A 27,274-nucleotide genomic window follows, 5' to 3' on the forward strand; every position below is an offset into this window, starting at 1 on the left:
TACCCAGGCTGCTCGCAAACCAAGGCACAAAAACTCACACCAAAAAATTAAGGCTAAAAGGGAGTTTACTCTCAATCTGCTGCAAGCTTACACAAACACTTTACTCACATCAAGATTCTTGACACTGGAAAACCAGGAGCCCTAAATAGCTGCCCCTGGATGCATGCAGGTGTGATAAAAACAATAGCTAAAAACAGAGACTAAGGTACACTCTTCTGTAATGCAAAAGTCAGCAAACAGGAAGCTATATATACTCAAAAAGGAATCAGGAAAAGACACACCCTTTACAATGACCATTAAAGGGACCACCTACAATTTCACTTTAAAGAACTAAATGCTCAACGGATGAATACTAGTCATTGTGGCCATTCCCCAACAAAGAGTCTGCTCACCATCTTGGAGGCTCTTCGCCATGGGTCCCCACCAACTGGAAGTACAGTTGGATATGATCTTGGATAGAGCATTCTCAGTTGCAGGACCCAAGCTTTGATAGCATGTCTTGGAATCAATGAACCTTCAATTTTCTCCCTTCCAGGTCCAGTGGACTGACTGGACCTCCTTGCCCCTCGAGGTCTCGCTAGCCCCCTCCTTGATTTAGGTTTTAAATGCCTTGTGAAGGCACTTCTCCTTCAGTAGGCATTTGTTGATTTGATTGATTGTCAAATGCAGTCCTTCTCCCTGACTGCCTGGTTTTTATTTGGTGTGTTTGATTTTTAATATGATTTGATGTCTGCATCATTTGTATTTTATTCTTGTGATTGTTTTATTTTTCTGTGGTAAGCTCGTGGGGCCCTAAAGGCAGGAGAGAGAGAGAGAGAGAGAGAGAGAGAGAGAGAGAGAGAGAGATGGTAAGCTTGCTTCCAGAATGCAGTGACTCCTCTATCTGCATGTATGCATTAGAGTAATGTCTACATGCATTAGTTAACGAAACAAACTTCTTTCAAGAAGGAAGCAAAGCATCAAATATCCTCTGAATGCATCACAGTAATGGAAATGAATAATTTTTCAGGACAAACAGTGCCCCCAATATCAGCGCTTTAGGCCCAAATCCTAACCCACTTGCCAGCACTGGCATAGCTGTGCCAATGGAATGCATGCTTCGTCCTGCAGTTGGATGGCATTCACGGAACCCTCCTCAAAGTAAGGGAATGTTTGTCTACTCACCTGGGAACTGCATTGCCCTTATGCCAGTGCTGGAAAGTGGGTTTGGATTGCACCCTTAGTGTGATCCAGCAGAGAAGCTGCAAACCATCTCTTGAAAATCAGCTAAAATCAGGAGAGCTTCCCCTTCTACCATTTAATTTCAATTTATAGAAGAAAAAAAATGCCTTACCATTATGCTTCACCCAGATGTTCCTTAGCAACAAGATGTTTTTCATGCCACTGGCTCATGTTAATCAGATGGCTCAAACCTACCTGGGCCAGCTGACAGCAGAACACGTGGTCTGCTTCCTTTGTGGCAATCCTAAGGATGACTCCTGCAGAGCACAGAGTTGTAGGGGCATCAGTGAGAAGGCTGGAGCCTTCCTGGACACACCAGCAGATCCTGGGGGACTTGCCAAGGCAGGCAGGACACTGAGCGAAATAGGGGAGGGCAGAGGTTTGGGATCAGGTCCAGGAAGGGTCAGGTTTGGCAGGAGCTTCGGCCACTGCATCCCCCTTCCCAGACCCTAACCTGTGGCACAGGTCCACGCAGACCTGCTTCAGAAAATCCACTAGCGCACATCAGAATGGACCCCTCCACACCGTAGAGGCTTACCCCGGTTAGGGGAATGAATGTTCCCTTACCCAGAGGAGACCCCTGCAACTGCCCCCCTCTCTTCAGGATGCAGCGCTAGCCATTTTGACGTTGCTGCATCGGTGGCAGGGGAAAGCGTAGGATGGAGCCGTCAGACATGTAAAGGATGTTCTCTGCTTCTAAGCTCTGTTTCATCAGCTACCTTGACAGATTCTTTTCCTGTGGATTCTGATAGGCTTTAATGACAAGGATCGATGCGACCTGCGTTGTACCACCTGACTTTTTTCAGCATTGGAAGACTGACTGCATGCTCTTTCCCCCCCATGCTTTGCCACTGGTTAGTAGAGGATTCGGTAAGACTATAAAGCCTGTGCATCTACTCCAAGGAAACTGCTTTAATCCCTTTGGTGCTTTTCTCTGGACCATTAACGGCTTCTTGCTTGTTACCTCAACCTCTTGGGGGATCACAAATGCTAGAAAGAAACCGCAGAGCAGTGGCATAGCAAGAGGGGGTGCAAGGCACTAAGTTTTGCAGGGAGCCTCACCGCAACATGCAAGCGGCCCCTCGTCCTCCCTTTCAGAGCCATTCCGGGTGGTGGGAGTAAAACAGAGGCATTGCTCCGACTGTCTGGTATGTCTCCGAAGGGGGGGGACTGCTTGCTTGCTGCGTTAGTTCCATTGTTTCAGTTCCCATCACTATTGGCACACTGTCCATGTGTGTGTCCCATCACATTGGCACCTTGGCCAAGCAACATGCAAGCGGCCCCTTGTCCTCACTTTCAGAGCCATTCCGGGTGGTGGGAGTAAAACAGAGGCATTGCTACGACTGCCTGGCATGGCTCCAAAGGAGTGGGAGAGGCGCCCATGCATACTGGAGCAATTTCAGGCAGTGGGATGCATCCCCTTTGCTCCCACTGCCCGGCATGTCTCCGAGGGAGAGGGGACTGCTTGCATGCTGCGTTAGTTCCATTGTTTCAGTCCCCATCACTATAGCACCTTGGCCACTGTCCATGGACAGTCTTGTTCCTCAGAGTACAAATGCCCGGATTGAGTAAGGGGGTGATGACCATGTGAAAGACGGCAAGCTGCTTGTCAAAATCAGGAGCCATTCCTGACACGGGATACAATTATGTAGACAAGGAATGTCACTGAACAAGGTGACCACCCACAACTGCGTTCTCTGAAATATCAGGGTTCTGTAGCACATGGAGGAAGCTTCCATTTCTTTATTTTTCACATTTTTATACTGCCAAGGAGCTCAGGATGGTGTATACAGTTCCTCCCCTCCCTTTGTCCTCACAACAACCCTGTGAGGTAGGTGAGGCTGAGAGCTAGTGACTGGCCAGGAAGCCTTTGTGGCTGAGTGGGAATTTGAACTTGGATCTTCTAAGTCCAAGTCCTGAAACACAACACCATCCTAGCTCCCATTATCCGTCTCTTGCAGGAGCAGCATGGCCAGGAAGCACATCATTTTCAGAGAGCCTGGGTTAATGGGTGAAATCTCACTCTCTCCTCATGTGTTTGCTGAAAGTGTTGGGGGAACATGTTGAATGAACAGGATTTAAGAGACTGTTCCCTCCAATGGGCACTGGATCAACATCAAGATTCGGGAGAGACTACTTCAGCTTCCATGTCCAAATTCAATGTGCCGATCACCTGACATAATATCCACAGGTGACTGATGGTCACTGGGCAAGATTCAGATCAATTCGCCAAGACCTCAAAGTTCAACCTTTCCTTGCAAGCCCCTTCTCTGCAGTACCTTGGCCACAGCCAAGTGGACATCCTTGTTCCGCAGGGTGTAAATGATCGGGTTGAGCAGGGGAGTGACCACAATGTAAAAGACTGCAATTCTTTTCTCAAAATCAGGAGCTGTGCTTGACCTGGGTCTCATGTACATAGAGATGACCGTGCCGTAGAACAAGGTGACAACTGCTAGATGAGAGGCACAGGTAGAGAAGGCCTTGCTCCTTCCAGTAGCTGACTGCATTTGAAATATGGAAGACAGAATGAGTCCATAGGATGCCAAGATAACAGACAGGGGAACCAGGAGGATGAGAATAGCAGCCCCAAATATGACACCCTCTGTAAAGTGGGTGTCAGCGCATGCAAGTTTCAGCACAACTGGCAGCTCGCAGAAGAAGTGGTTGACACGGTTGGGTCCGCAGAAGGGCAGTTGAAAGGTGCAGCCCACATTCATTATGGAGAGGAGGAAGCCACCTGCCCAGGACACAGAGGCCAGCTGCAGTTGGCGCCACTTGCCCATGACCACCGCGTAGAGCAGAGGGTGACAAATGGCCAAGTAGCGGTCGTAGGCCATGGCTCCCAGTAGAAGAGCTTCACTGCTGCCCAGGGACAAAGCAATGTACATCTGGGCTGCACACCGGGTGAAGGAGATGGATCCATTTCCAGTCAGGAGGTGGGCCAGCATCTGGGGCACGGTGCTGGTGACATAACAGATTTCTAGGCCTGAAAGATTTGTGAGGAAGAAGTACATGGGTGTGTGGAGACGGGAATCAACCTGCACCAGCAGAATGATTACCAGGTTCCCCAATACGGTGACCAAGTAGATGATGAGAATGACAATGAAGAGCATGATCTGTGTCTTCCGGTGACTGGAGAGTCCCAACAAGATGAACTCAGTGACAGATGTGTGGTTCTCAGCCCCCATTATAGCCTCCTGACTGCAGAGAAATGGCATTGGCAACAATGACAAGTATGGACTTTCTCCAGGAACTTATGACAAGTTGATGAATGTGTTATGGGCTCAGGAAACACATACACTCCTTAGAAGTCTATGGATAATTTATATGAAGGGTTAGAAATATGCCATCCCTATGGCTGGTCGTTAAATCCTCCCTTTGACGGATATGGGACAAAAAACATTCTGCCCAACTTTTTAAGAAGTTGTCTTCCTTGGGAGAGAAGCTTCTTTATACTGAGTCAGACATGTGGTCCTTTTAGCATAACACAGTCTCTCTGGACACCCATTTTCTGAGATCCTTTAACTGGAGATCAGTGGCAGGCCTGGAGGGGCGGCAGGAGGGGGGCTCTGTGAAGTGCTCCAGACTGTGTGGGAAGCCTTCTGAGGCTTCCGTTGCGATCTGAAGTAGTACTCTGGTTTCCAGGAAGTACTGTTTAGGACCAATGGTTAGGACTCATAAGGCTTTCCCAGTTGGTCCCAACATCGCATGAGGCTCTGTGGCACTGGGTATGTGGGGGGTGGGGGACGGCAAAACATAGTAGGGTAGGTCCATTACTGCTGGAGATGACAGGGACCTGTAGTCCTACTAAGTATGTTCTCCATCACTACATTAAGCAGCCACAATCATCTGGGAAGTTGGTCCTCTAACCTATTCTTAAAACGTACTAAGCTTAGTGCCGTCACCACCAGGCTTGTTCAACTGCCTACCTGTTCTTGGCCTTAGAAGGTGGGCAGCATGCCAGCTTTGCTACTCCCTGTGATCTTTCACACAGGACTTGAGATGTCCACAAGATAATAAAGACTGTAGATTTACTTGTGGTGGTAGGTCCCTCTGTTCCCTTTGGTGCGTGAGACGTGTTTGCAGAGGTATAAATGTGTCCGCAATCCAATGTGGCAATGCCCAGTGGTGTGAAGGAGTGGTTTGCAAGAGGAGTGACCTGCTCCCAAGTAATTAAACATGTGCAGAGCATGCATGCACTCATTGGTACCTCATATGGGACAGGTTCCAGTAGTGAAGCATCACCTGAAACAGCCGAGAGGGAGAGATCCTTGGATTCCCTCTTCTGCCTTTTTGAGTAAATGGGCTGTGTGTAACTTCATGAAGGAAATGTGAAGATCTCAATAGACAATTGGGTCAACAAATAACCAGCCAGTGAAGAGGGAAGACTAGTCTGAAGTCTACAAAGGTTGCCATAACTGCATTAGGCTTATTACGTAATTTAGGTGTTCATGTCCTTTGACAGCCTGAAAGCACAACAGGGTCCCAGCAAAATAAGGCAGTGATTGCCAGCACGTGCTTTGGGGGTTTTCTAGTGATGCAGAAATCGACCAACTTGGAGAAGAAAAGGAAGAGACTCTGGTTTGGTGAAAAGCTTGAACCCAACCAAATGGTATTGATAGCTTTCTAGACATTTGGGAGCTTCCAAGGCATTCTTGAAATGTTGAGGGTTAGAGTCAAGAAAATATAGTGCACCACATTTTCTGGAGAAGGAGAATTCCTGTCTTTGTGTCACTGCCTACTGTATCTGGTGAGGGCATGTGGGTGGGATGAGGGGATCTGTTCGACCACTCTCAGCTTCTGCCCTGCAGATGGGGTGAAGTGTTCTAAGGGATGACATTCAGTCAGTTCAGAGTGTCTACCGTTTAAGACTATACTTAAGTCACAAAACTTTGGAGGTGTCAGTTGGAAGAGTGGGAAAAATCAAAGGAAAAAGGAGGGATGGAGGAATGAGAGAGTTGTTGTGTTCAAACCTAATGACTCTTTTTCCCCCAGTGCCATTTCCCCACCAAATATTGCCCCTCCACCTATTTGCTGGCTCCAAAGAATCTGTTTGCAGGAAACAGCTTCAGTGAGAGCTTTTGGGGGTGTGGAGTGAGTATTTGGTAAAGCAAGAGCCGAATCTGAATGCCCTGACTAGTCAAACACCAACACACACACACACACACACACACACACACACACACACAAACAATTCAGCTTCCAGAAATAACTAAGATAGTCCTTTGAAGCCCAAAGTATCAGCTGGACAACAAGCTCCCCCTTTCCCCCCACAATCTGAATTTCAAAAAAAGCTGAATACAATCTTACCTTCATACTGTGCTTCTCCCAGGTGTTCCTCCACAATCAATATAGAGTTTATTTAATACTAGTGGCTTTAGTTTAAGGCAAACAGCTGCTTTGTGGGTTTCAGTCAGCTATCTAATGGATCGAGTGTGTCTAAAGATCGCAGGAAATCATAATGAGATCTGAAGACACATGCCCTCTATAGAACTCTACGGCGCATCTATATGAAGGGTTAGAGATATGATGTTCCTATGGCTGCCCATTCAACCTGCCTTTTAGAAGGATGTGGGAAGGAAGTCAGAACACCCAGCTTTTCAAGGAGGTCTCCTGCCTCTAGAATGGGAGAGAAGCTGTTTTATGCTGGATTAGGCAAGTGATCCACTTGAGTGAGCCCTGTTTCTGCTGAAAGGCAGTCGTTCTCTGGGACCCTGCCAGACATCCTTCCAGGCCTGTGATTTAAGATCCTTTAACTAAAAGTGACAAAGATCCTCATCCATGCCAAGTGCTGCTATACCAGTGAGCTAAGATTCTTAAACCACTTCCACAAATGCTCCCTCAACCAACTTCCAAAATCTTATCTGCATATTCAACCATCTAACTGTCTCATCATTAGAAGATGGAGAGCCTGCTGGTGATTCCTCTCCAAGTGCTTTGTGGAACGTTTGGGAATTTGGTTTGATAATAAATAAAGATTCTGTCTCTAGGGAGACTCCTCCCTTTGGTGCTTTATTCTGTATTGTTAATAGCCTATGATCTGTGGCCACAACCCCTTGAGTAGTATGGCTTTAATGAAGCAACCTGGGAAAAGTGTCTGGATTTTTCAACAGAGGACATGGAAATGAAAAATCACATAGAATTTTCCAAAGGCAATTTGGATAATTGCTGGACATTGGGGGGGGGGGGGGTAATGGAGGAACTCAAATTTTAATATTTGTTGATTTCATGTTATCCAAACAGATGAGAATGTTGCTTTGGTCACACATAAACACCTCCAAGATGGGACAGGCCACCATGAAATGACTTATTGTGGACCACTCAGGTGAACTTAAGACCGGAAAACAGATTTGGTTTTGTGACTTCCACGTCAGTGGAATCAAAGACTCGGGCAGTGCAATCCTAACTTGCGTTGGAACAGCAGACCTGCCCCGCTTCCAGCGCGAGTTTCAGGATGCAAGCAGCTCAGCCCGGAGCTAGGGGAAACGCTTCCCCTTACCCTGGGCAGAGCCACAGCAGCCCCAATGAGTCTACTCAGACCTGCGCCACCTCAAGAGGCCCGGAGTCACACCACGCTGCTTGGGAATGGGGTCAAGATCTAGTACAAGTGCAGGGTCCCCCCCCCCACACACTCCTGCCACCTGCCCAGCTACTTTGTGGCAAAAATGCACACACACATCCTAGCAGCACAGCCTGTTTCAGCCTTTCAAACCCTTCCAGGCAATGTTTACACAAAGTGAGCAGATACAGGAAGGTTGCAATGAGACACAGCTAAATAATTTGCGATGGGGAGGGCGGAAATATGCGAATTGCAGAAAACTGAAACCGAGGATACTGGATCCGCAGATGCAGACCCATATACCTCCCAAGAGAGTTTAGTGTAGTTGTTATCACTGCTGTTTATATCCCCCCCCCCCGGATGCAAATACTGATTCTGCTTTGGGTTACTTGAGTGATGCCGTCAACTGTCAACAAAATAGGTTCCTTGACGCAGTACACATTATTGCAGGGGATTTTAATCATGTTGATTTGTGGGTCAATCTCCCTAAATTCCATCAGCACATAAAATGTGCCACCAGGGGACTGAACATTCTGGATAAATTATATTCTAATATCAAAAATGTCTATAGGGTTGTGCAACTACCTCATTTAGGCCAGTCTGATCATATGTCTCTGCTGTTAGCACCAGAGTATATCCCTTTAAGGAAGCAAGCTGGAACAATAATTAAGACTGTGAAACATTGGCCTGAGGGGGCCATTTCAGGGCTGCAGGATTGTTTTGAAGAGGCGAACTGGGATATCTTTGAGCATCCTGTTTTAGAGGAGTATACTGCATCGGTTTTAGGATATATCACTCACTGTGTAGACACTGTTAACGGTAGATAAATGCATTCGGATTTACCCTAACCAGAAACCGTGGATGGCTAGAGAGGTCAGACATCTTCTGTATGTGAGAAATAAGGCTTTTAAATCAAGTGATGAGATGAAGTACAGCATCGTTTAGGGCTGATTTGAAGAAGGGTATTAGGCAAGCCAAGGCTGATTATAAGAGGAGGATTGAGGATTACTTTTCTAGTAATAATATGAGGCAGGTGTGGCAAGGGGTTCAGCAAATTACTAATTATAAAACAAAAACTGCTGTGCCCACGGATGGAGATGCTCTGTTGGCGGAGGAGCTGAATAACCTTTTTGCCCGGTTTGAGGTAAATCAATCTGAAGTCACCACACTGCAGTTATTAACTCAGCACGGCTCCCTCCTTGTTGTGGGAGAGCATGATGTGAGGAAGACACTGAAAGTGGTAAATTCAAGGAAGGCCGCCGGACTTGATGGCATTTCCGGCCCGCTGGTAAAAGACTGTGCAGACCAGTTGGCTGGGGTTTTGACTAAGATTTTTAATCGGTCTCTATCCCAAGCCATTGTTCCATCGTGTCTGAAAGTTTCCACCATTGTTCCATTGCCAAATAAGTCCTTTATAAGTAGCCTCAATGATTATAGACCAGTGGCACTCACTTCTATTATTATGAAGTGTTTTGAACAATTAGTTCCACAGTACATCATCTCTTGTCTTCCAGACTCATTTGATAGATATCAGTCTGCATATAGGGCAAATAGATGAACAGAAGATGCTATAAACACCGTCTTACACACTGCTTTAACTCATTTAGAGCAGCGGGGGACCTATGTAAGAATGCTCTTCGTGGATTTTAGCTCTGCATTCAACACAATTATACCGTACAAACTGATATCTAAACTTAAAGATCTTGGGTTTCCAGATCCAATTTGTATGTGGACCTTGGATTTTCTTTCAAATCGCCCTCAGAGGGTGAGATTAAGGGACTTTGTTTCTTCTGCCAGGACTCTCAATACGGGTACCCCACAGGGCTGTGTGTTGAGTCCACTACTGTTTACCATCTATACTTCAGATTGCACCAATATTTATCCCAGCAATAAGATCATTAAATTTGTGGATGACACCACGTTAGTGGGGCTCATCTCTGAAGATGATGAGTCTGCATATCGTGAAGAGGTACAACAGCTATCTTTATGGTGTAAAAACAAGAACCTTATTTTTAACATCAATAAGACAAAGGAGTTTATTGTGGACTATCGGAAAAGAAAATCTGATATTCGGCCCTTGTGTATTGAGGGCGTTTGTGTAGAGCAGGTGGGCGAGGGTAAGTTTCTGGGGATCATCATGAAGAAGGATTTGACATGGAGTGCAAACACCGTGGCTCTGGTCAAGAAGGCCCAACAACGATTGTACTTTTTGAGACTCCTCAGCAGACAAAAACTGTCTGAGACACTGTTGGTAATTTTTTATCGCATCTACATAGAGAGCATTCTTTCTTATTGTCTCTGTGTTTGGTTTGCGAGTCGTACAGTGGCAGAGAGAAAAGCGCTCCAGAGGGTTATCAACACTGCTCAGATTATTGGCTGTTCCCTCCCTTCTTTGGAGGAGCTTTATAGCACAAGGTGTATGTCGAAAACCTTAAAAATTCTGAGAGATCCTCCGCATCCTGGTTATCAGTTTTTTGAACTATTGCCATCAGGAAGAAGATATAGGGTGATAAGAACAAGAACGAGTAGATTAAAGAACAGTTTTTATCCCAGTGCAGTGTCTAGATTAAATGCAGTGGTACAGTGACATGTTGAACAGAGTTTTAGCAATGTGGTGACTGTATATGTAGCTTGCCTGACTTTGTTGTATTGTTGTTTTGTGTGGATCTTGTCTTGTTTTACCTTGCGAAGGCACCTAATTTCATTGTACTTGTGTATACGGGTACAATGACAAATAAATTCTCTATTTCTATTTCTATTTCTATCCGCACATATGGGGGCATGCCTGCACTATGTAGGTGATACAGGTGCTATAATATCAGCAGATGCAGCCACAGTCATTACCCATTACTCATACGCTCTCCCATTAAATAATAACTATAAACCAAATAAAACAGGTTTTTTTTTGGAGATTTTTTTTTTTTTACAAAAATGAGAAGTGCAGAAAGCACAGTTATGTGTTTTTATTTCATTATCACTGTTTTATCCCCCCTCTAGTAATGACATCAATGCCTCTCTGATTGCAGAAGTGCCAGCGATCAGGTTCCCCCCATTGCTGCTGTGAAGAGATCTCAGATCCCTTAGGAATCAAGGGAGACCACAACTTTGGTTCATCAGAACCATATCTCCGACCCACCACAATAGTTGGCTGGCTTGGAAAAGGCCATTGCCATTTGGCAAGATGTCAAAGCTTCACCATTTGTTTTGAGCCTCTTCTTCTCAGCACCTTGGCTACTGCTGCATGGACATCCTTGTTCCGCAGGGTGTAAATGATGGGATTGAGCAGGGGAGTGACCACAATATAAAAGACAGCCATTTGCTTGTCAAAGTCACCTGAGGTGCTTGACTGGGGTTTCATGTATATAGTGATTATGGTCCCATAGAACAAAGTGACAACCAGCAGGTGAGAAGCACATGTGGAGAAGGCCTTGCTTCTTCCAGCAGCTGACTTCATTTGCAACACAGAAGTCAGGATGAGCCCGTAGGAGGTAAGGATAATAGAAAGGGGAACCAGAAGGATCACCGCAGCCACCACAAAGATGGCAAACTCTGTAAAATGAGTGTTCCCACATGCGAGCTTCAGTAGCATTGGCACCTCACAACAAAAGTGGTTGATGCGATTGGTCCCACAGAATGGGTGTTGAAGTGTGGAGATCACATCTATCAATGCAATGAGGAAACCTCCTGACCAAGAGACTGAGGCCAGCTGCCACTGGCGGCCCCTGTTCATGGCACCAGCGTATAGTAGGGGAGTGCAGATGGCCAAGTAGCGGTCATAGGCCATGGCTCCCAACAGAATACATTCCGTGCATCCCAGGGACAAAGTGATGTACATCTGGGCTGCACACCGGGTGAAGGAGATGCTTCCATTTCCAGTCAGGAGGTGGGCCAGCATCTGGGGCACGGTGCTGGTGACATAACAGATTTCTAGGCCTGAAAGATTTGTGAGGAAGAAGTACATGGGTGTGTGGAGACGGGAATCAACCTGCACCAGCAGAATGATCACCAGGTTCCCCAATACGGTGACCAAGTAGATGATGAGAATGACAAGGAAGAGCATGATCTGTGTCTTCCGGTGACTGGAGAGTCCCAACAAGATGAACTCAGTGACAGATGTGTGGTTCTCAGCCCCCATTATAGCCTCCTGCCTGCAGAGAAATGGCAACAGTGACAAGTATGGACTTTCTCCAGGAACTTATGACAAGTTGATGAATGCGTTATGGGCACAGGAAACACATACACTCCATAGAAGTTTATGGATAATTTATATGAAGAGTTAGAAATATGCCATCCCCATGGCTGGCCATTAAATCCCCCCTTTGACGGATATGGGACAAAAAACATTCTGCCCAACTTTTCAACAAGTTGTCTTGCTTGGGAGAGAAGTTTCTTTATACTGAGTCAGACAAGTGGTCCTTTTAGCATAACGCAGTCTCTTTAGACACCCATTTTCTGAGATCCTTTAACTGGAGATCAGTGGCAGGCCTGGAGGGGGGGTAGGGGGGCCTCTGTGAAGTGCTCCAGACTGTGTGGGAGGCCCTCTGAGGTTTCTGATGCGATCTGAAGTAGTACTCTAGTTTCCCAGAAGTACTGTTTAGGACCAAAGGGAAGACTCGCAAGATTTTCCCAGTTGGTCCCAACATCGCATGAGGCTCTGTGGCACTGGATAAGTGGGGGGTGGTGGGGGATGGCACCACATAGTAGGGTAGGTCCATTACTGCTGGAGATGACAGGGACCTGTAGTCCTACAAAGTATGTTCTCCATCACTTCATTAAGCACCCATAATCATCTGGAAAGTTGATCCTCTAACCTATTCTTAAAACGAACTAAGCCTAGTGCCACCACCACCAGGCTTGTTTAACTGCCTACCTGTTCTTGGCCTTTGAAGGTGGACAGCATGCCAGCTTTTCTACTCCCTGTGATCTTTCACAGGAGACTTGCAATATCCACAAGATAATAAAGACTGTGGATTCCGAGCCAACAGGTCCACCACTGATATGGTATTCTCCCTTAGACAACTGCAGGAGAAATGCAGGGAACAACGACAGCCACTCTTTATAGCCTTCATAGATCTCACAAAGGCTTTCGACCTGGTCAGCAGAGACGGCCTCTTCAAGATTCTCCCCAAGATTGGATGTCCACCCAGGCTCCTCAGCATCATCAGATCCTTCCACAAGGACATGAAGGGCACTGTTGTCTTCGATGGCTCCACATCAGACCCTTTTGACATCCGAAGCGGAGTGAAGCAGGGCTGTGTTCTTGCACCAACCTTGTTTGGGATTTTCTTCGCTGTCCTGCTGAAGCAGGCCTTTGGAACTGCAACAGAAGGCATCTATCTCCGGACCAGATCAGACGGAAAGCTCTTCAACCTCTCCAGACTGAGAGCAAAATCCAAAGTCCAGCTGAAATGTCTGCGTGACTTCCTCTTTGCCGACGATGCAGCTGTCACTACCCACTCTGCCAAAGATCTCCAGCAGCTCATGGATCGTTTTAGCAAGGCCTGCCAAGATTTTGGACTGACAATCAGCCTGAAGAAAACACAGGTCATGGTTCAGGATGTGGACTCACCTCCCTGCATTACAATCTCTGAGCATGAACTGGAGGTTGTCCATGACTTTGTGTACCTTGGCTCAACGATCTCCGACACTCATTCTCTCGATGCCGAGCTAAACAGGCGCATCGGTAAAGCAGCTACCACGTTTTCCAGACTCACAAAGAGAGTCTGGTCCAACAAGAAGCTGACGGAACATACCAAGATCCAGGTCTACAGAGCTTGCGTCCTGAGTACACTTCTGTACTGCAGCGAGTCATGGACTCTTCGCCCACAACAGGAGAGGAAACTGAGCGCTTTCCACATGCGCTGCCTCCGACGCATCCTCGGCATCACCTGGCAGGACAAAGTTCCAAACAACACAGTCCTGGAACGTGCTGGAATCCCTAGCATGTATTCACTGCTGAAACAGAGACGCCTGCGTTGGCTCGGTCATGTCGTGAGAATGGATGATGGCCGGATCCCAAAGGATCTCCTCTATGGAGAACTCATGCAAGGAAAGCGCCCTACAGGTAGACCACAGCTGCGATACAAGGACATCTGCAAGAGGGATCTGAAGGCCTTAGGGATGGACCTCAACAAGTGGGAAACCCTGGCCTCTGAGCGGCCCGCTTGGAGGCAGGCTGTGCAGCATGGCCTTTCCCAGTTTGAAGAGACACTTTGCCAACAGTCTGAGGCTAAGAGGCAAAGAAGGAAGGCCCATAGCCAGGGAGACAGACCAGGGACAGACTGCACTTGCTCCCGGTGTGGAAGGGATTGTCACTCCCGGATTGGCCTTTTCAGCCACACTAGACGCTGTGCCAGAACCACCTTTCAGAGCGCGATACCATAGTCTTTCGAGACTGAAGGTTGCCAATACAATAAAGACTGTAGATTTACTTGTGATGGTGGGGTCCTCTGTTCCCTTTGATGTGTGAGACGTATTTGCAGAGGTGTAAATATGTCCGCAATCCAATGTGGCAATGCCCAGTGCTGTGAAAGAGTGGTTTTCAAGAGGAGTGACCTGCTCCCAAGTAATTAAACATGTGCAGAGCATGCATGAGCTCATTGGTACCTCATATGGGACAGGTTCCAGGAGTGAAGCATCACCTGAAACAGCCGAGAGGGAGAGATCCTTGGATTCCCTCTTCTGCCTTTTTGAGTAAATGGGCTGTGTGTAACTTCATGAAGGAAATGTGAAGATCTCAATAGACAATTGGGTCAACAAATAACCAGCCAGTTAAGAGGGAAGACTATTCCAAAGTCTGCAAAGGTTGCCATAACTGCTTATTAATTTATTCATTAAAACTGCTTATTATTAACTGCCATCAGGCTTATTAATTTAGGTGTTCATGTCCTATGTCAGCCTGAAAGCACAGCAGGGTCCCAGCAAAATAAGGCAGTGATTGCCAGCATGTGCTTTGGGGTTTTTCTAGTGATGCAGAAATCAACCAACTTGGAGAAGAAAAGGAAGAGACTCTGGTTTGGAGAAAAGCTTGAACCCAACCAAATGGTGTTGAGAGCTTTCTAGACATTTGGGAGCTTCCAAGGCATTTTGAAATGTTGAGGGTTAGAGTCAAGAAAATATATTGCACCACATTTTCTGGAGAAGGAGAATTCCTGTCTTTGTGTCACTGCCTACTGTATCTGGGGAGGGCATGTGGGTGGGATGAGGGGATCTGTTTGACCACTCTCAGCTTCTGCCCTGCAGATGGGGTGAAGTGTTCTAAGGGATGACATTCAGTCAGTTCAGAGAGTATACCATTTAAGACTATACTTAAGTCACAAAACTTTGGAGGTGTCAGTTGGAAGAGTGGGAAAAATCAAAGGAAAATGGAGGGATGGCGGAATGAGAGAGTTGTTGTGTTCAAACCTAATGACTCTTTTTCCCCCAGTGCAATTTCCCCACCAAATATTGCCCCTCCACCTAATTGCTGGCTCCAAAGAATCTGTTTGCAGGAAACAGCTTCAGTGAGAGCTTTTGGGGGTGTGGAGTGAGTATTCGGTAAAGCAAGAACCAAACCTGAATGTCCTGTCTAGTCAAACACACACGCACAAACACACACACAAACACACACACACACACACACACACACACACACACACACACACACACACACACACACACACAAATTCAGCTTTCAGATATAACTAAGGGTGCAATCATAACTCTTATGTCACTGCTTTCCAGCACCTGCATACTGGTACGAGTGGGGCATGTGCTGCATCCTACAGTTGGGTGTCACGCATGGAGGCCTCCTCAAAATAAGGGAATGTTTGTTCCCTTACCTTGGAGCTTCATTGCCCTTATGTCAGTGCTTATGTCAGGGGTTAGGACTGCACCCTAAGATGGTCCTTTGAGGTCCGACATAACAGCTGGCCAACAAGGTCTCCCCCCTTCCCCTCATAATCTGAATTCCAAAAAACTTAATATAATCTTACCTTCATACTGTGCTTCTCAGAGGTGTTCCTCAACAATCAATATGGAGCTTCTTTCTTATACTAGTGGCTTTAGTTTAAGGCAAACAGCCGCTTTGTGGGTTTCAGTCAGCTATCTGATGGAGGATGATGAAATCCCTTCACAGTGGTTAAAGGACGTCAGGAAGCGAGAACAATGCACACAGTGCCTTAGAAGAGAGCTCCTGTTAGTATTTGTCTCTCTGCTGCTTCCCCTAGCTGGATCTTAATTTGACCCCTAGTGGTTCTCTGTTACAGTAGGATAGTGATTACCAACCCTTTTCATCTCATGGCACATTGGCAAGGCGATAAAAGGGTCAAGGCACACCAATCAGCTTTTTGACCATGACAAGGCCACGGAGCTGTCAATGGGGAGTTCGCATCCCAAAGTGGCCCTAATGATAAATGACCCTCTTGCAAATTTTCGCGGCACCTGATAACCCTTTGCGGCACACCAGTGTGCTACGTCACAGTAGTTGAAAATGGCTGCAGTAGGAGAACAGAAAACACCTTGAATGTGTGAGCAGTAAAATGGCAGGACCTGTCTAAACATCACAGGAAATCATAATGAGAACTGAAGACACAAGCCCTCTATAGAACTCTACGGGCCATCTATATTAAGGGTTAGAAATATGAAGTTCCTATGGCTGCTTATTCAACCCCCTTTTAGAAGGATGTGGGAAGGAAGTCGTCCCCCCCTGCTTTTCAAGGAGGTCTCCTGCCTCTAGGATGGGAGATAAGCTGTTTTATGCTGGATTAGGCAAGTGATCCACTTGAGTGAGCCCTGTTTCTGCTGAAAGGCAGTCGTTCTCTGGGACCCTGGCAGGCATCCTTCCAGGCCTGTGATTTAAGAGCCTTTAACTAAAAGTGACAAAGATCCTCATCCATGTCAAGCGCTGCTATACCAGTGAGCTAAGATTCTTGAACCACTTCCACAAATGCTCCCTCAACCAACTTCCAAAATCTTATCTGCTTATTCAACCATCTAACTGTCTCATCATTAGAAGATGGAGAGCCTGCTGGTGTTTCCTCTCCAAGTGCTTTGTGGAAGGTTTGGGAATTTGGTTAGATAATAAATAAAGATTCTGTCTCTAGGGAGACTCCTCCCTTTGGTGCTTTATTCTGTATTGTTAATAGCCTATGATCTGTGGCCACAACCCCTTGAGTAGTATGGCTTTAATGAAGCATCCTGGGAAAAGTGTCTGTGGATTTTTCAACAGAGGACATGGAAATGAAAAGTCACATAGAATGTTCGAAATGCAATTTGGATAATTGCTGAACATGGTGTGTGTGTGTGTGGTGGGGGGGGAATGGAGGAACTCAAATTTTAATATTTGTTTATTTCATGTTTGCCCCACTCATTATCCAAAGAGATGAGAACGTTGTTTTGGTCACACATAAACACCTCCAAGATGGGACAGGCCACCATGAAATGACTTATTGTGGACCACTCAGGTGAACTTAAGACCGGAAAACAGATTTGGTTTTGTGACTTCCACGTCAGTGGAATCAAAGACTCGTGCAGTGCAATCCTAACTTGCGTTGGAACAGCAGACCTGCCCCACATCCAGCGTGAGTTTCAGGATGCAAGCAGCTCAGCCCGGGGCAAGGGGAAACGCTTCCCCTTACCCTGGGCAGAGCCACAGCAGCCCCAATGAGTCTACTCGGATCTGCGCCACCTCAAGAGACCTGGAGTCACACCACGCTGCTCGGGAATGGGGTCAAGATCCGGTACAAGTGCCGGGTCCTGGCGCCACCCCCACACTCCTACCGCCTGCCCAGCTACTTTGTGGCAAAAATACACAAACACATCCCAGCAGCACAGCCTGTTTCAGCCTTTCAAACCCTTCCAGGCAATGTTTACACAAAGTGAGCAGACACTGGAAGGTCGCAATGAGACACAGCTAAATAATTTGCGATGGGGGGGGGGGCGGAAATATGTAAATTGCAGAAAATTGAAACAGAGGATACTGGGTCCGCAGATATGGGGCATGCCTGCACTATGTGGGTGATACAGGTGCTATAATATCAGCAGATGCAGCCACAGTCATTACCCAATACTCATGCGCCCTCCCATTAAATAAGAAATAAAAACCAAATACAATTCTTTTTCTGCAGATTTATTAATTTTTTTTTTCAAAAATGAGAAGTGCAGAAAGTGCAGTTATGTGTTTTTACTTCATTATCACTGTTTTATTCCCCCCCCCAGTAATGACATCAATGCCTCTCTGATTGCAGAAGGTTCCCCCCATTGCTGCTGTGAAGAGATCTCAGATCCTACAGGGATCAAGGGAGATCACAACTTGATTCATCAGAACAATCCCTCTGACCCACCACACTAGTTGACTGGCTTGGAGAAGGCCATTGCCATAGTCTGCATCTTGCTCTCCTATATGTAGAGAAAGGACAATAGCGAGAGAGGGGTCTTTCTTTGGGAATGAGACACCTTTCTTTGGGAATGAGGCCATAGTCTGCATCTTGCTCTCCTATATGTAGAGAAAGGACAATAGCGAGAGAGGGGTCTTTCTTTGGGAATGAGACACCTGTTAGGAAGTCATGCTTTGATTTCTTAGAGTAAACCACAACACAAACTAGTCATTATCTTTGACAACATCACATAAATTTTTTTTTTAATTGCCCAATGTTGTCTTATCTGAATACGTCTTTCAAGTTACCACCCTTATCCTCACCAATGCATTCTTGGGAGTTGCAAAATAAAATGTCATTTTGTACCAGTATTCATAAGCCCCGGGCTAGAACACATGTAACTTTCCTCATTTTCACCATGTCCTGGAACAAGAGTAATTTCTCACCTCAATTAGATGTAGACATTCTTTGTTTCCTGAACTCTGGATGAAATCCCATTGAAAAACTGGAGCCATCATTTAGCTAAGACATACTTCCCATGAAAATTAGCCCTAACCCTAGTGTATAAGGAGTTCCTCGAAAGGCCAAAACCTGCAAGCAAGTAGGCTGAAAGGCTAATGAAACCGGCTGTAACAGCTGCAAGTTGATTGGGTCTTTATGGGCTTGTGATAGGAGCTGGAGTACAGGTTCTTTCCCCTTTTTAACCCTTGGAGAAACCCTTTCAAGGAGAGGGTTGCCCCCTGCTTGGGTGCTCAGCTTAGAGAAAACAGGTTGGAGGGAGGGAGTTTGTCTACAACCTGGGCCCTGCTCTCCCCAGTGCCTGGGGCTGTTTCCTTGGGTGTATTTGGGCTTCCCTCTGGCTCCCGGGGAGTGTCAGATAGACCATCAACGCCATACCCCCCAACATAAGCTGAAGTCAGCCCAGCTGCACTTTGTGCAGGCTCCCTCCTCCATCACCTTGAGCCATCCATAGCAGCAGGAACAACATTTTCCTGTGAATCTATCTGTCCAGGAAGCCGTGTATGGCTTCCATAGGGTCATTGGGGGTGCTGCAAGTGAGGCCATAAAGTCCCTTGGGAACCGTGGGTATATGGGCCCCTCTATACAGGGTGCTGCCAGACATGGGGTAGTTGTGCTACATTTAAATTGTTCATTACATTCTACACTGCAATCAAAGGAAAGTGTATTGCAATCAAAATGGATTTAAAGTACTGAAGCAAAGCATGGGGAACCAGCTAGTAATCGAATATAGTCTTTCCCTTTTTCATACTTCTTCCAGATGTTTGCTGGCAATCAAAATATGTTTATCACACTACAGGTTTAACTTAAGGCAAACAGTAGCTGAGTGGGTTTCAGTCAGCCATATTATATAATGGAAGAGGATGAAAAATTTTGTCCATAGACAAAACAGACTGTCAGTACCAGCAGAGTACCAACAAATGTAGCCAAAGTCCTAAGAGATTTTCTCTCTGCTGCTTTACCTAGCAGTATCTCACTGTCTCAGCTCATTCTTGCAGTAAGAGAAAAGAAAATATCCTCCTCCTCCTCCTCCTCCTTGTCATCTTGAACATGCTAGAAGTAAAATGGCAAGAAGTATTTGAAGACCACAGGCAATCATTATGAAATCTGAAGATGCACACACTTTATGGATAATCGATGTTGGGTTAGAGATCTGATGTTCCTATGGCTGGCCTCTCAGTCCCATTCTGAAAGGACATGGGACAGAAATCATAATGCACAGCTTTGCTTTTTAAGGAGTTCTCCTGACATCACGGCTGGAGGGAGAAGCTTCTTCCTAGTGCATCAGACAAGCAGCCCACCCACCCCAGCTCAGTTTGTCTTGACAGGAAGCAGTTCTCCAGAGACTCTTTGACAGAGAACAGAGAGTTCTGAAAGTGAAGAGCATGATCTGTGTCTTCCGGTGACTGGAGAGTCCCAACAAGATGAGCTCAGTGACAGATGTGTGGTTCTCAGCCCCCATTATAGCCTCCTGACTGCAGAGTAATGGCATTAGCAACAGCGACAAGTATGGACTTTCTCCAGGAACTTATGACAACTTATGACAAGTCTACTCCCTGTGATCTTTCACACAAGACTTGAGATGTCCACAAGATAATAAAGACTGTACATTTACTTGTGGTGGTGGGGTCCTCTGTTCCCTTTCATGTGTGAGAGGTATTTGCAGAGGTGTAAATGTGTCCGCAATCCAATGTGGCAATGCCTAGTGGTGTGAAGGAGTGGTTTTCAAGAGGAGTGACCGAGGATACTCGGTCTGCAGATATGGGGGCATGCCAGCACTATGTAGGTGATACTGGTGTTATAATATCAGCAGATGCAGCCAGTCATTAGCCATTACTCATGTGCCCTCCCATTAAATAATAAATAAAAACCAAATAAAACATTTTTTTTGCAGATTTATTATTTTTTTTTACAAAAATGAGAGGTACAGAAAGCGCAGTTATGTGTTTTTATTTCATTATCACTGTTTTGTTCCCCCTCTAGTAATGACATCAATGCCGCTCTGATTGCAGAAGTACCAGCGATCAGGTTCCCCCCATTGCTGCTGTGAAGAGATCTCAGATCCCTTAGGAATCAAAGGAGACCACTACTTTGGCTCATCAGAACAATCCCTCCGGCCCACCACAATGGTTGACTGACTTAGAGAAGGCCATTGCCATTTGGCAAGATGTCAAAGCTTCACCATTCTTTTTGAGCCTCTTCTTCTCAGCACCTTGGCTACTGCTGCATGGACATCCTTGTTCCGCAGGGTGTAAATGATGGGATTGAGCAGGGGAGTGACCACAATATAAAAGACAGCCATTTTCTTGTCAAAGTCATTGGAGGTGCTCGACTGAGGTTTCATGTACATAGTGATTACGGTCCCATAGAACAAAGTAACTACCAGCAGGTGAGAGGCGCATGTGGAGAAGGCCTTGCTTCTTCCAGCAGCTGACTTCATTTGCAGCACGGAGGACAGGATGAGCCCGTAGGAGGTAAGGATAATAGAAAGGGGAACCAGAAGGATCACCGCAGCCACCACAAAGATGGCAAACTCTGTAAAATGGGTGTTCCCACATGCGAGCTTCAGTAGCATTGGCACCTCACAAAAAAAGTGGTTGATGCGATTGGTCCCACAGAATGGGTGTTGAAGTGTGGAGATCACATCTATCATTGCAGTGAGGAAACCACCTGACCAAGAGACTGAGGCCAGCTGCCACTGGCGGCCCCTGTTCATGGCACCAGCGTATAGTAGGGGAGCACAGATGGCCAAGTAGCGGTCATAGGCCATGGCTCCCAACAGAATACATTCCGTGCAGCCCAGGGACAAAGCGATGTACATCTGGGCTGCACACCGGGTGAAGGAGATGGTTCCATTTCCAGTCAGGAGGTGAGCCAGCATCTGGGGCACGGTGCTGGTGACATAACAGATTTCTAGGCCTGAAAGATTTGTGAGGAAGAAGTACATGGGTGTGTGGAGACGGGAATCAACCTGCACCAGCAGAATGATCACCAGGTTCCCCAATACGGTGACCAAGTAGATGATGAGAATGACAAGGAAGAGCATGATCTGTGTCTTCCGGTGACTGGAGAGTCCCAACAAGATGAACTCAGTGACAGATGTGTGGTTCTCAGCCCCCATTATAGCCTCCTGACTGCAGAGAAATGGCATTGGCAACAGTGACAAGTATGGACTTTCTCCGGGAACTTATGACAAGTTGACGAATGTGTTATGGGCTCAGGAAACACATACACTCCTTAGAAGTCTATGGATAATTTATATGAAGGGTTAGAAATATGCCATCCCTATGGCTGGTCGTTAAATCCTCCCTTTGACGGATATGGGACAAAAAACATTCTGCCCAACTTTTTAAGAAGTTGTCTTCCTTGGGAGAGAAGCTTCTTCATACTGAGTTAGACAAGTGGTCCTTTTAGCATAACACAGTCTCTCTGGACACCCATTTTCTGAGATCCTGTAACTGGAGATCAGTGGCAGGCCTGGAGGGGCGGCGGGGGGGGGGGGGCTCTGTGAAGTGCTCCAGACTGTGTGGGAAGCCTTCTGAGGCTTCCGTTGCGATCTGAAGTAGTACTCTGGTTTCCGGGAAGTACTGTTTAGGACCATGGTTAAGACTCTTAAGGCTTTCCCAGTTGGTCCCAACATCGCATGAGGCTCTGTGGCACTGGGTAAGTGGGGGGTGGTGGGGGACGGCAAAACATAGTAGGGTAGGTCCATTACTGCTGGAGATGACAGGGACCTGTAGTCCTACAAAATATGTTCTCCATCACTACATTAAGCACCCACAATCATCTGGGGAGTTGGTCCTCTAACCTATTCTTAAAACGTACTAAGCCTAGTGTCATCATCACCACCTGGCTTGTTCAACTGCCTACCTGTTCTTGGCCTTAGAAGGTGGGCAAGCATGCCAGGCAATCCAATGTGGCAATGCCCAGTGGTGTGAAGGAGTGGTTTTCAAGCAGAGTGTCTTGCTCCCAAGAAATTAAACATGTGCAGAGCATGCATGCGCTTATTGGTACCTCATATGGGACAGGTTCCAGTAGTGAAGCATCACCTGAAACAACCCAGAGGGAGAGATCCTTGGATTCCCTCTTCTGCCTTTTTGAGTAAATGGGCTGTGTGTAACTTCCTGAAGGAAACGTGAAGATCTCAATAGACAATTGGGTCAAAAAATAATCAGCCAGTGAAGAGGGAAGACTAGTCCAAAGTCTGCAAAGGTTGCCATAACTGCATCAGGCTTATTAATTTAGGTGGTCATGTCCTATGTCAGCCTGAAAACACAACAGGGTCCCAGCAAAACCCTTTACCTACCTTATGAGGAAAGGCTACGGCGTTTGGGCCTCTTCAGCCTAGAAAAGAGACGCCTGAGGGGGGACATCATTGAGACATACAAAATTATGCAGGGGGTGGACAGAGTGGATAGGGAGATGCTCTTTACACTCTCACATAACACCAGAACCAGGGGACATCCACTAAAATTGAGTGTTGGGAGAGTTAGAACAGACAAAAGAAAATATTTCTTTACTCAGCGTGTGGTTGGTCTGTGGAACTCTTTGCCACAGGATGTTGTGATGGTGACTGGCCTGGACACCATTAAAAGGGGATTGGACAAATTTCTGGAGGAAAAATCCATTACAGGGTACAAGCCATGATGTGTATGCGCAACCTCCTGATTTTAGAAATGGGTTATGTCAGAATGCCAGATGCAAGGGAGGGCACCAGGATACAGGTCTCTTGTTATCTGGTGTGCTCCTTGGGGCATTTGGTGGGCCGCTGTGAGATACAGGAAGCTGGACTAGATGGGCCTATGGCCTGATCCAGTGGGGCTGTTCTTATGTTCAAAATAAGGTAGTGATTGCCAGCACATGCTTTGGGGGTTTTCTAGTGATGCAGAAATCGTCAGACTTGGAGAAGAAAAGGAAGAGACTATGGTTTGGAGAAAAGCTTGAACCCAGCCAAACGGTGTTGAGAGCTTTCTAGACATTCGGGAGCTTCCAAGGCATTCTGAAATGTTGAGGGTTTAGAGTCAAGAAAATATAATTCACCACATTTTCTGGAGAAGGTGAATTCTCATCTTTGTGCCACTGCCTACCATATCTGGGGAGGGTATTTGAATGGGATGAGGGGATATGGGCCCACTCTCAGCTTCTGCCCTATAGATGGGGTGAAGTGTCTTAAGACATTCAGGGCGCAATCCTAACCTCTTATGTCAGTGCTTTCCAGCACTGACGTAAGGGCAATGCAGCTCTGAGGTAAGGAAACAACTTTCCCTTACTTTGAGGAGGCCTCCATGAGTGACACCCAACTGCAGAATGCAGCACACGTCCCATTGGCACTGCTATGCCAGTGCTGGAAAGCACTGACATAAGGGGTTAGGATTGCACCTTCAGTCAGTTCAGACAGTCTACCATTTAAGACTATGGTTAAGTCACAAAACTTTGGAAGTGTCAGTTGAAAGAAGGGGGAAACAAAGGAAAATGGAGGGTTGGAGGAAAGATTTTAGAAATGGGTTATGTCAGATGCATGGAAGGGTACCAGGATGCAGGTTTCTTGTTATCTGGTGTGCTCCCTGGGGCATTTGGTGGGCCGCTGTGAGATACAGGAAGCTGGACTAGATAGATGGGGTTATGGCCTGATCCAGTGGGGCTGTTCTTATGTTCATAAGTTCTTATATAGAGAGAGCTGGTGTGCTCAGACCTAATGACGCTTTTTTCTCCAAGTGCCATTTCCCCACCAAATATTGCCCCTCCACCTATTTGCTGGGTCCAAAGAGTTTTGTTTGCAGGAAACAGCTTCAGGGAGAACTTTGGGGGTGTGGAATGTGTATTTGGTGAAGCAAGAGCCAAATCTGAATGCCCCGACTAGTCAAACACACACACACACACACACACACACACACACACACACACACACACACACACAATTCAGCTTTCAGAAATAACTAAGATAGTCCTTTGAAGCCCAAAGTATCAGCTGGACAACAAGGTGAGCTCTCCCCCTTCCCCGCACAATCTGAATTCCAAAAAAGCTGAATACAATCTTACCTTCATACTGTGCTTCTCCCAGGTGTTCCTCCACAATCAATATGGAGCTTCTTTTTTATACTAGTGGCTTTAGTTTAAGGCAAACAGCTGCTTTGTGGGTTTCAGTCAGCTATCTAATGGATCGAAAGTGTCTAAAGATCACAGGAAATCATAATGAGATCTGAAAACACATGCCTCTATAGAACTCTACGGGTCATCTATATATAGGGTTAGAGATATGATGTTCCTATGGCTACCCATTCAACCCCCTTTTAGAAGGATGTGGGAAAGAAGTAGTCCCCCCCTGCTTTTCAATGAGGTCTCCTGCCTCTAGGATGGGAGATAAGCTGTTTTATGCTGGATTAGGCAAGTGATCCTGTTTCTGCTGAAAGGCAGCTGTTTTCTGGGACCCTGCCAGACATTCTTCCAGGCCTGAGATTTAAGGTCCTTTACCTAAAAGTGACAAAGATCCTCATCCATGCCAAGTACTGCTATACCAGTGAGCTAAGATTCTTAAACCACTTCCACAAATGCTCCCTCAACCAACTTCCAAAATCTTATCTGCTTATTCAACCACCTAATTGTCCCATCATTAGAAGATGGAGAGCCTACTGGTTTTTCCTCTCCACCTGCTTTGTGAAAGGTTTGGGAATTTTGTTTGATAATAAAGTCTCTGTCTCTAGGGGGACTCCTCCAATTCCTTTGATGCTTTATTCTGTATTGTTAATAGCCTATGATCTGTGGCCACAACCCCTTGGATAGTAAGGCTTTAATGAAGCAACCTGGGCAAAGTATCTGTAGATTTTTCAACAAGGGACATGGACATGAAAAATCACATAGAATTTTCCAAAGGCAGTTTGGATAATTGCTGGACATGGTGGGGGGCGGGCGGGGAATGGAGGAACACAAATTTTAATATTTGTTGATTTCATGTTTGCCCCACTCATTATCCAAAGAGTTGAGAATGCTGCTTTGGTCACACATAAGCACCTCCAAGATGGGACAGGCCACCATGAAATGACTTCTTGAGCACTCAGATGAACTTATAGACCAGAAAACAGATTTGTTTTTGTGATTCCCACATTAGTGGAATCAAAGACTCGGGCAGCGCAACCCTAACTTGCGCTGGAACAGGGAGGCCAACAGGCGTGCCCCGTATCCAGCGTGAGTTTCAGGATGCAAGTGGCTCAGCCCAGGGCAAGGGGAAATGCTTCCCCTTACCCCAGGAAAAGCTGGAGCAGACCCAATGGGTCTACTCGGATCTGTGCCACCTCAAGAGCCACACCCCGGAGCCACACCATGAAGCTTGGAAATGGGGTCAGGATCTGGCACAAGTGCTGGATCCTGGTCCCACCCCCCACTGTCCTGCCACTTGTCCATGGGCCCGTCTGCCTTCCCCTGGCCCTAAAATGCCTTCTTCCTGCCCTCCCCATGCTCCCCCTCAGAACCCTGCGCTGGCCAAGCTCAGCCAACGCAAACTCCCCTTTGGTGATGTAGTGGAGGCTAGATGCAGCCTCCTTAAGCTGGTGCACATCCTTCAACTGGCCCAGCTGACACCCGAGGATGTGCAAACATGCTTTATGGCACATTTATGACCCTCCCGGGCTGGCACAAAGGACTTGCTCAGGCCTAAGGAGTACATAGGATTGCACTCTAACAGCCCAATCCTTGCCAAATCACACCCCCACTGATGAGAAGCCATCCCACCAGAGTGTATGTGGCATCCTGGGGGAGGGGGCAGTCCCAAAGGTCTTCTCCAGATAAGGGAACATCTCCTTGAATGTGCACCACCTACTTTGCTGGCAAAAATACGCAAACACGCCACAGAGTTACAGCCGATTTCAGCCATCCAAACCCATCCTGGCAATATTTGTACAAAGTGAGCAGATACCAGAAGGTTGCAATGAGACACAGGGTGCAATGCTAACCCCTTGTGTCAGTGCTTTCCAGCACTGGCATAGCGGTGCCAATGGGACGTGTGCTGCAGCCTGCAGTTGTGTGTCACTCACAGAGGCCTCCTCAAAGGAAGGGAATGTTTGTTCCCTTATCTCAGAGCTGCATTGCCCTTATGTCAGTGCTGGAAAGCACTGACATAAGGGGTTAGGATTGCGCCACAGCTAAATAATTTGTGACGGGGGGGCGGAAATATGCGTACTGTGGAAAACTGAAACTGCCGATACTGGATCCACAGATAAGGGGGCATGCCTGCACTATGTAGGTGATACAGGTGCTATAATATCAGCAGATACAGCCAAAGTCATTACCCATGTGCCCTCCCATTAAACAATAAATAAAAACCAAATAAAACAGTTTTATTTTTTTGCAAATTTATTTATTTTTTTACAAAAATGAGAAGTGCAGAAACTGCAGTTATGTGTTTTTATTTCATTATCACTGTTTTATCCCCCCCTCTAGTAATGACATCAACGTCTCCCTGATTGCAGGAGAGCCAGTGATCAGGTTCCCCCCATTGCTGCTGTGAAGAGATCTCAGATCCTTTAGGAGTCAAGGGAGACCACAACTTTGGTTCATCAGAACAATCCCTCCGACCCACCACACTAGTTGGCTGACTTGGGGAAGACCATTGCCATTTGGCAAGACG

General features: G+C 46.6%; 3 protein-coding genes across 3 annotated transcripts; all 3 read right to left on the reverse strand.

Moving 5' to 3' along the window:
• Positions 1–3,458: 3,458 nt before the first annotated feature.
• LOC136653802 (olfactory receptor 2D3-like) lies at positions 3,459–4,409 on the reverse strand. Its single transcript, XM_066630683.1, has one exon. The coding sequence runs from the start codon at positions 4,407–4,409 to the stop codon at positions 3,459–3,461; it is 951 nt and encodes a 316-aa protein (XP_066486780.1).
• Positions 4,410–10,964: 6,555 nt separating this feature from the next.
• Positions 10,965–11,915, reverse strand: LOC136653803 (olfactory receptor 2D2-like). The gene has a single exon (XM_066630684.1). It carries the CDS (start codon positions 11,913–11,915, stop codon positions 10,965–10,967), a length of 951 nt encoding a protein of 316 aa, XP_066486781.1.
• Positions 11,916–20,824: 8,909 nt separating this feature from the next.
• Positions 20,825–21,775, reverse strand: LOC136653804 (olfactory receptor 2D3-like). Its single transcript, XM_066630685.1, has one exon. The coding sequence runs from the start codon at positions 21,773–21,775 to the stop codon at positions 20,825–20,827; it is 951 nt and encodes a 316-aa protein (XP_066486782.1).
• Positions 21,776–27,274: the final 5,499 nt, after the last annotated feature.

This window comes from Tiliqua scincoides, chromosome 5 (genome assembly GCF_035046505.1).
Source record: "Tiliqua scincoides isolate rTilSci1 chromosome 5, rTilSci1.hap2, whole genome shotgun sequence".
Taxonomy (NCBI): domain Eukaryota; kingdom Metazoa; phylum Chordata; class Lepidosauria; order Squamata; family Scincidae; genus Tiliqua; species Tiliqua scincoides.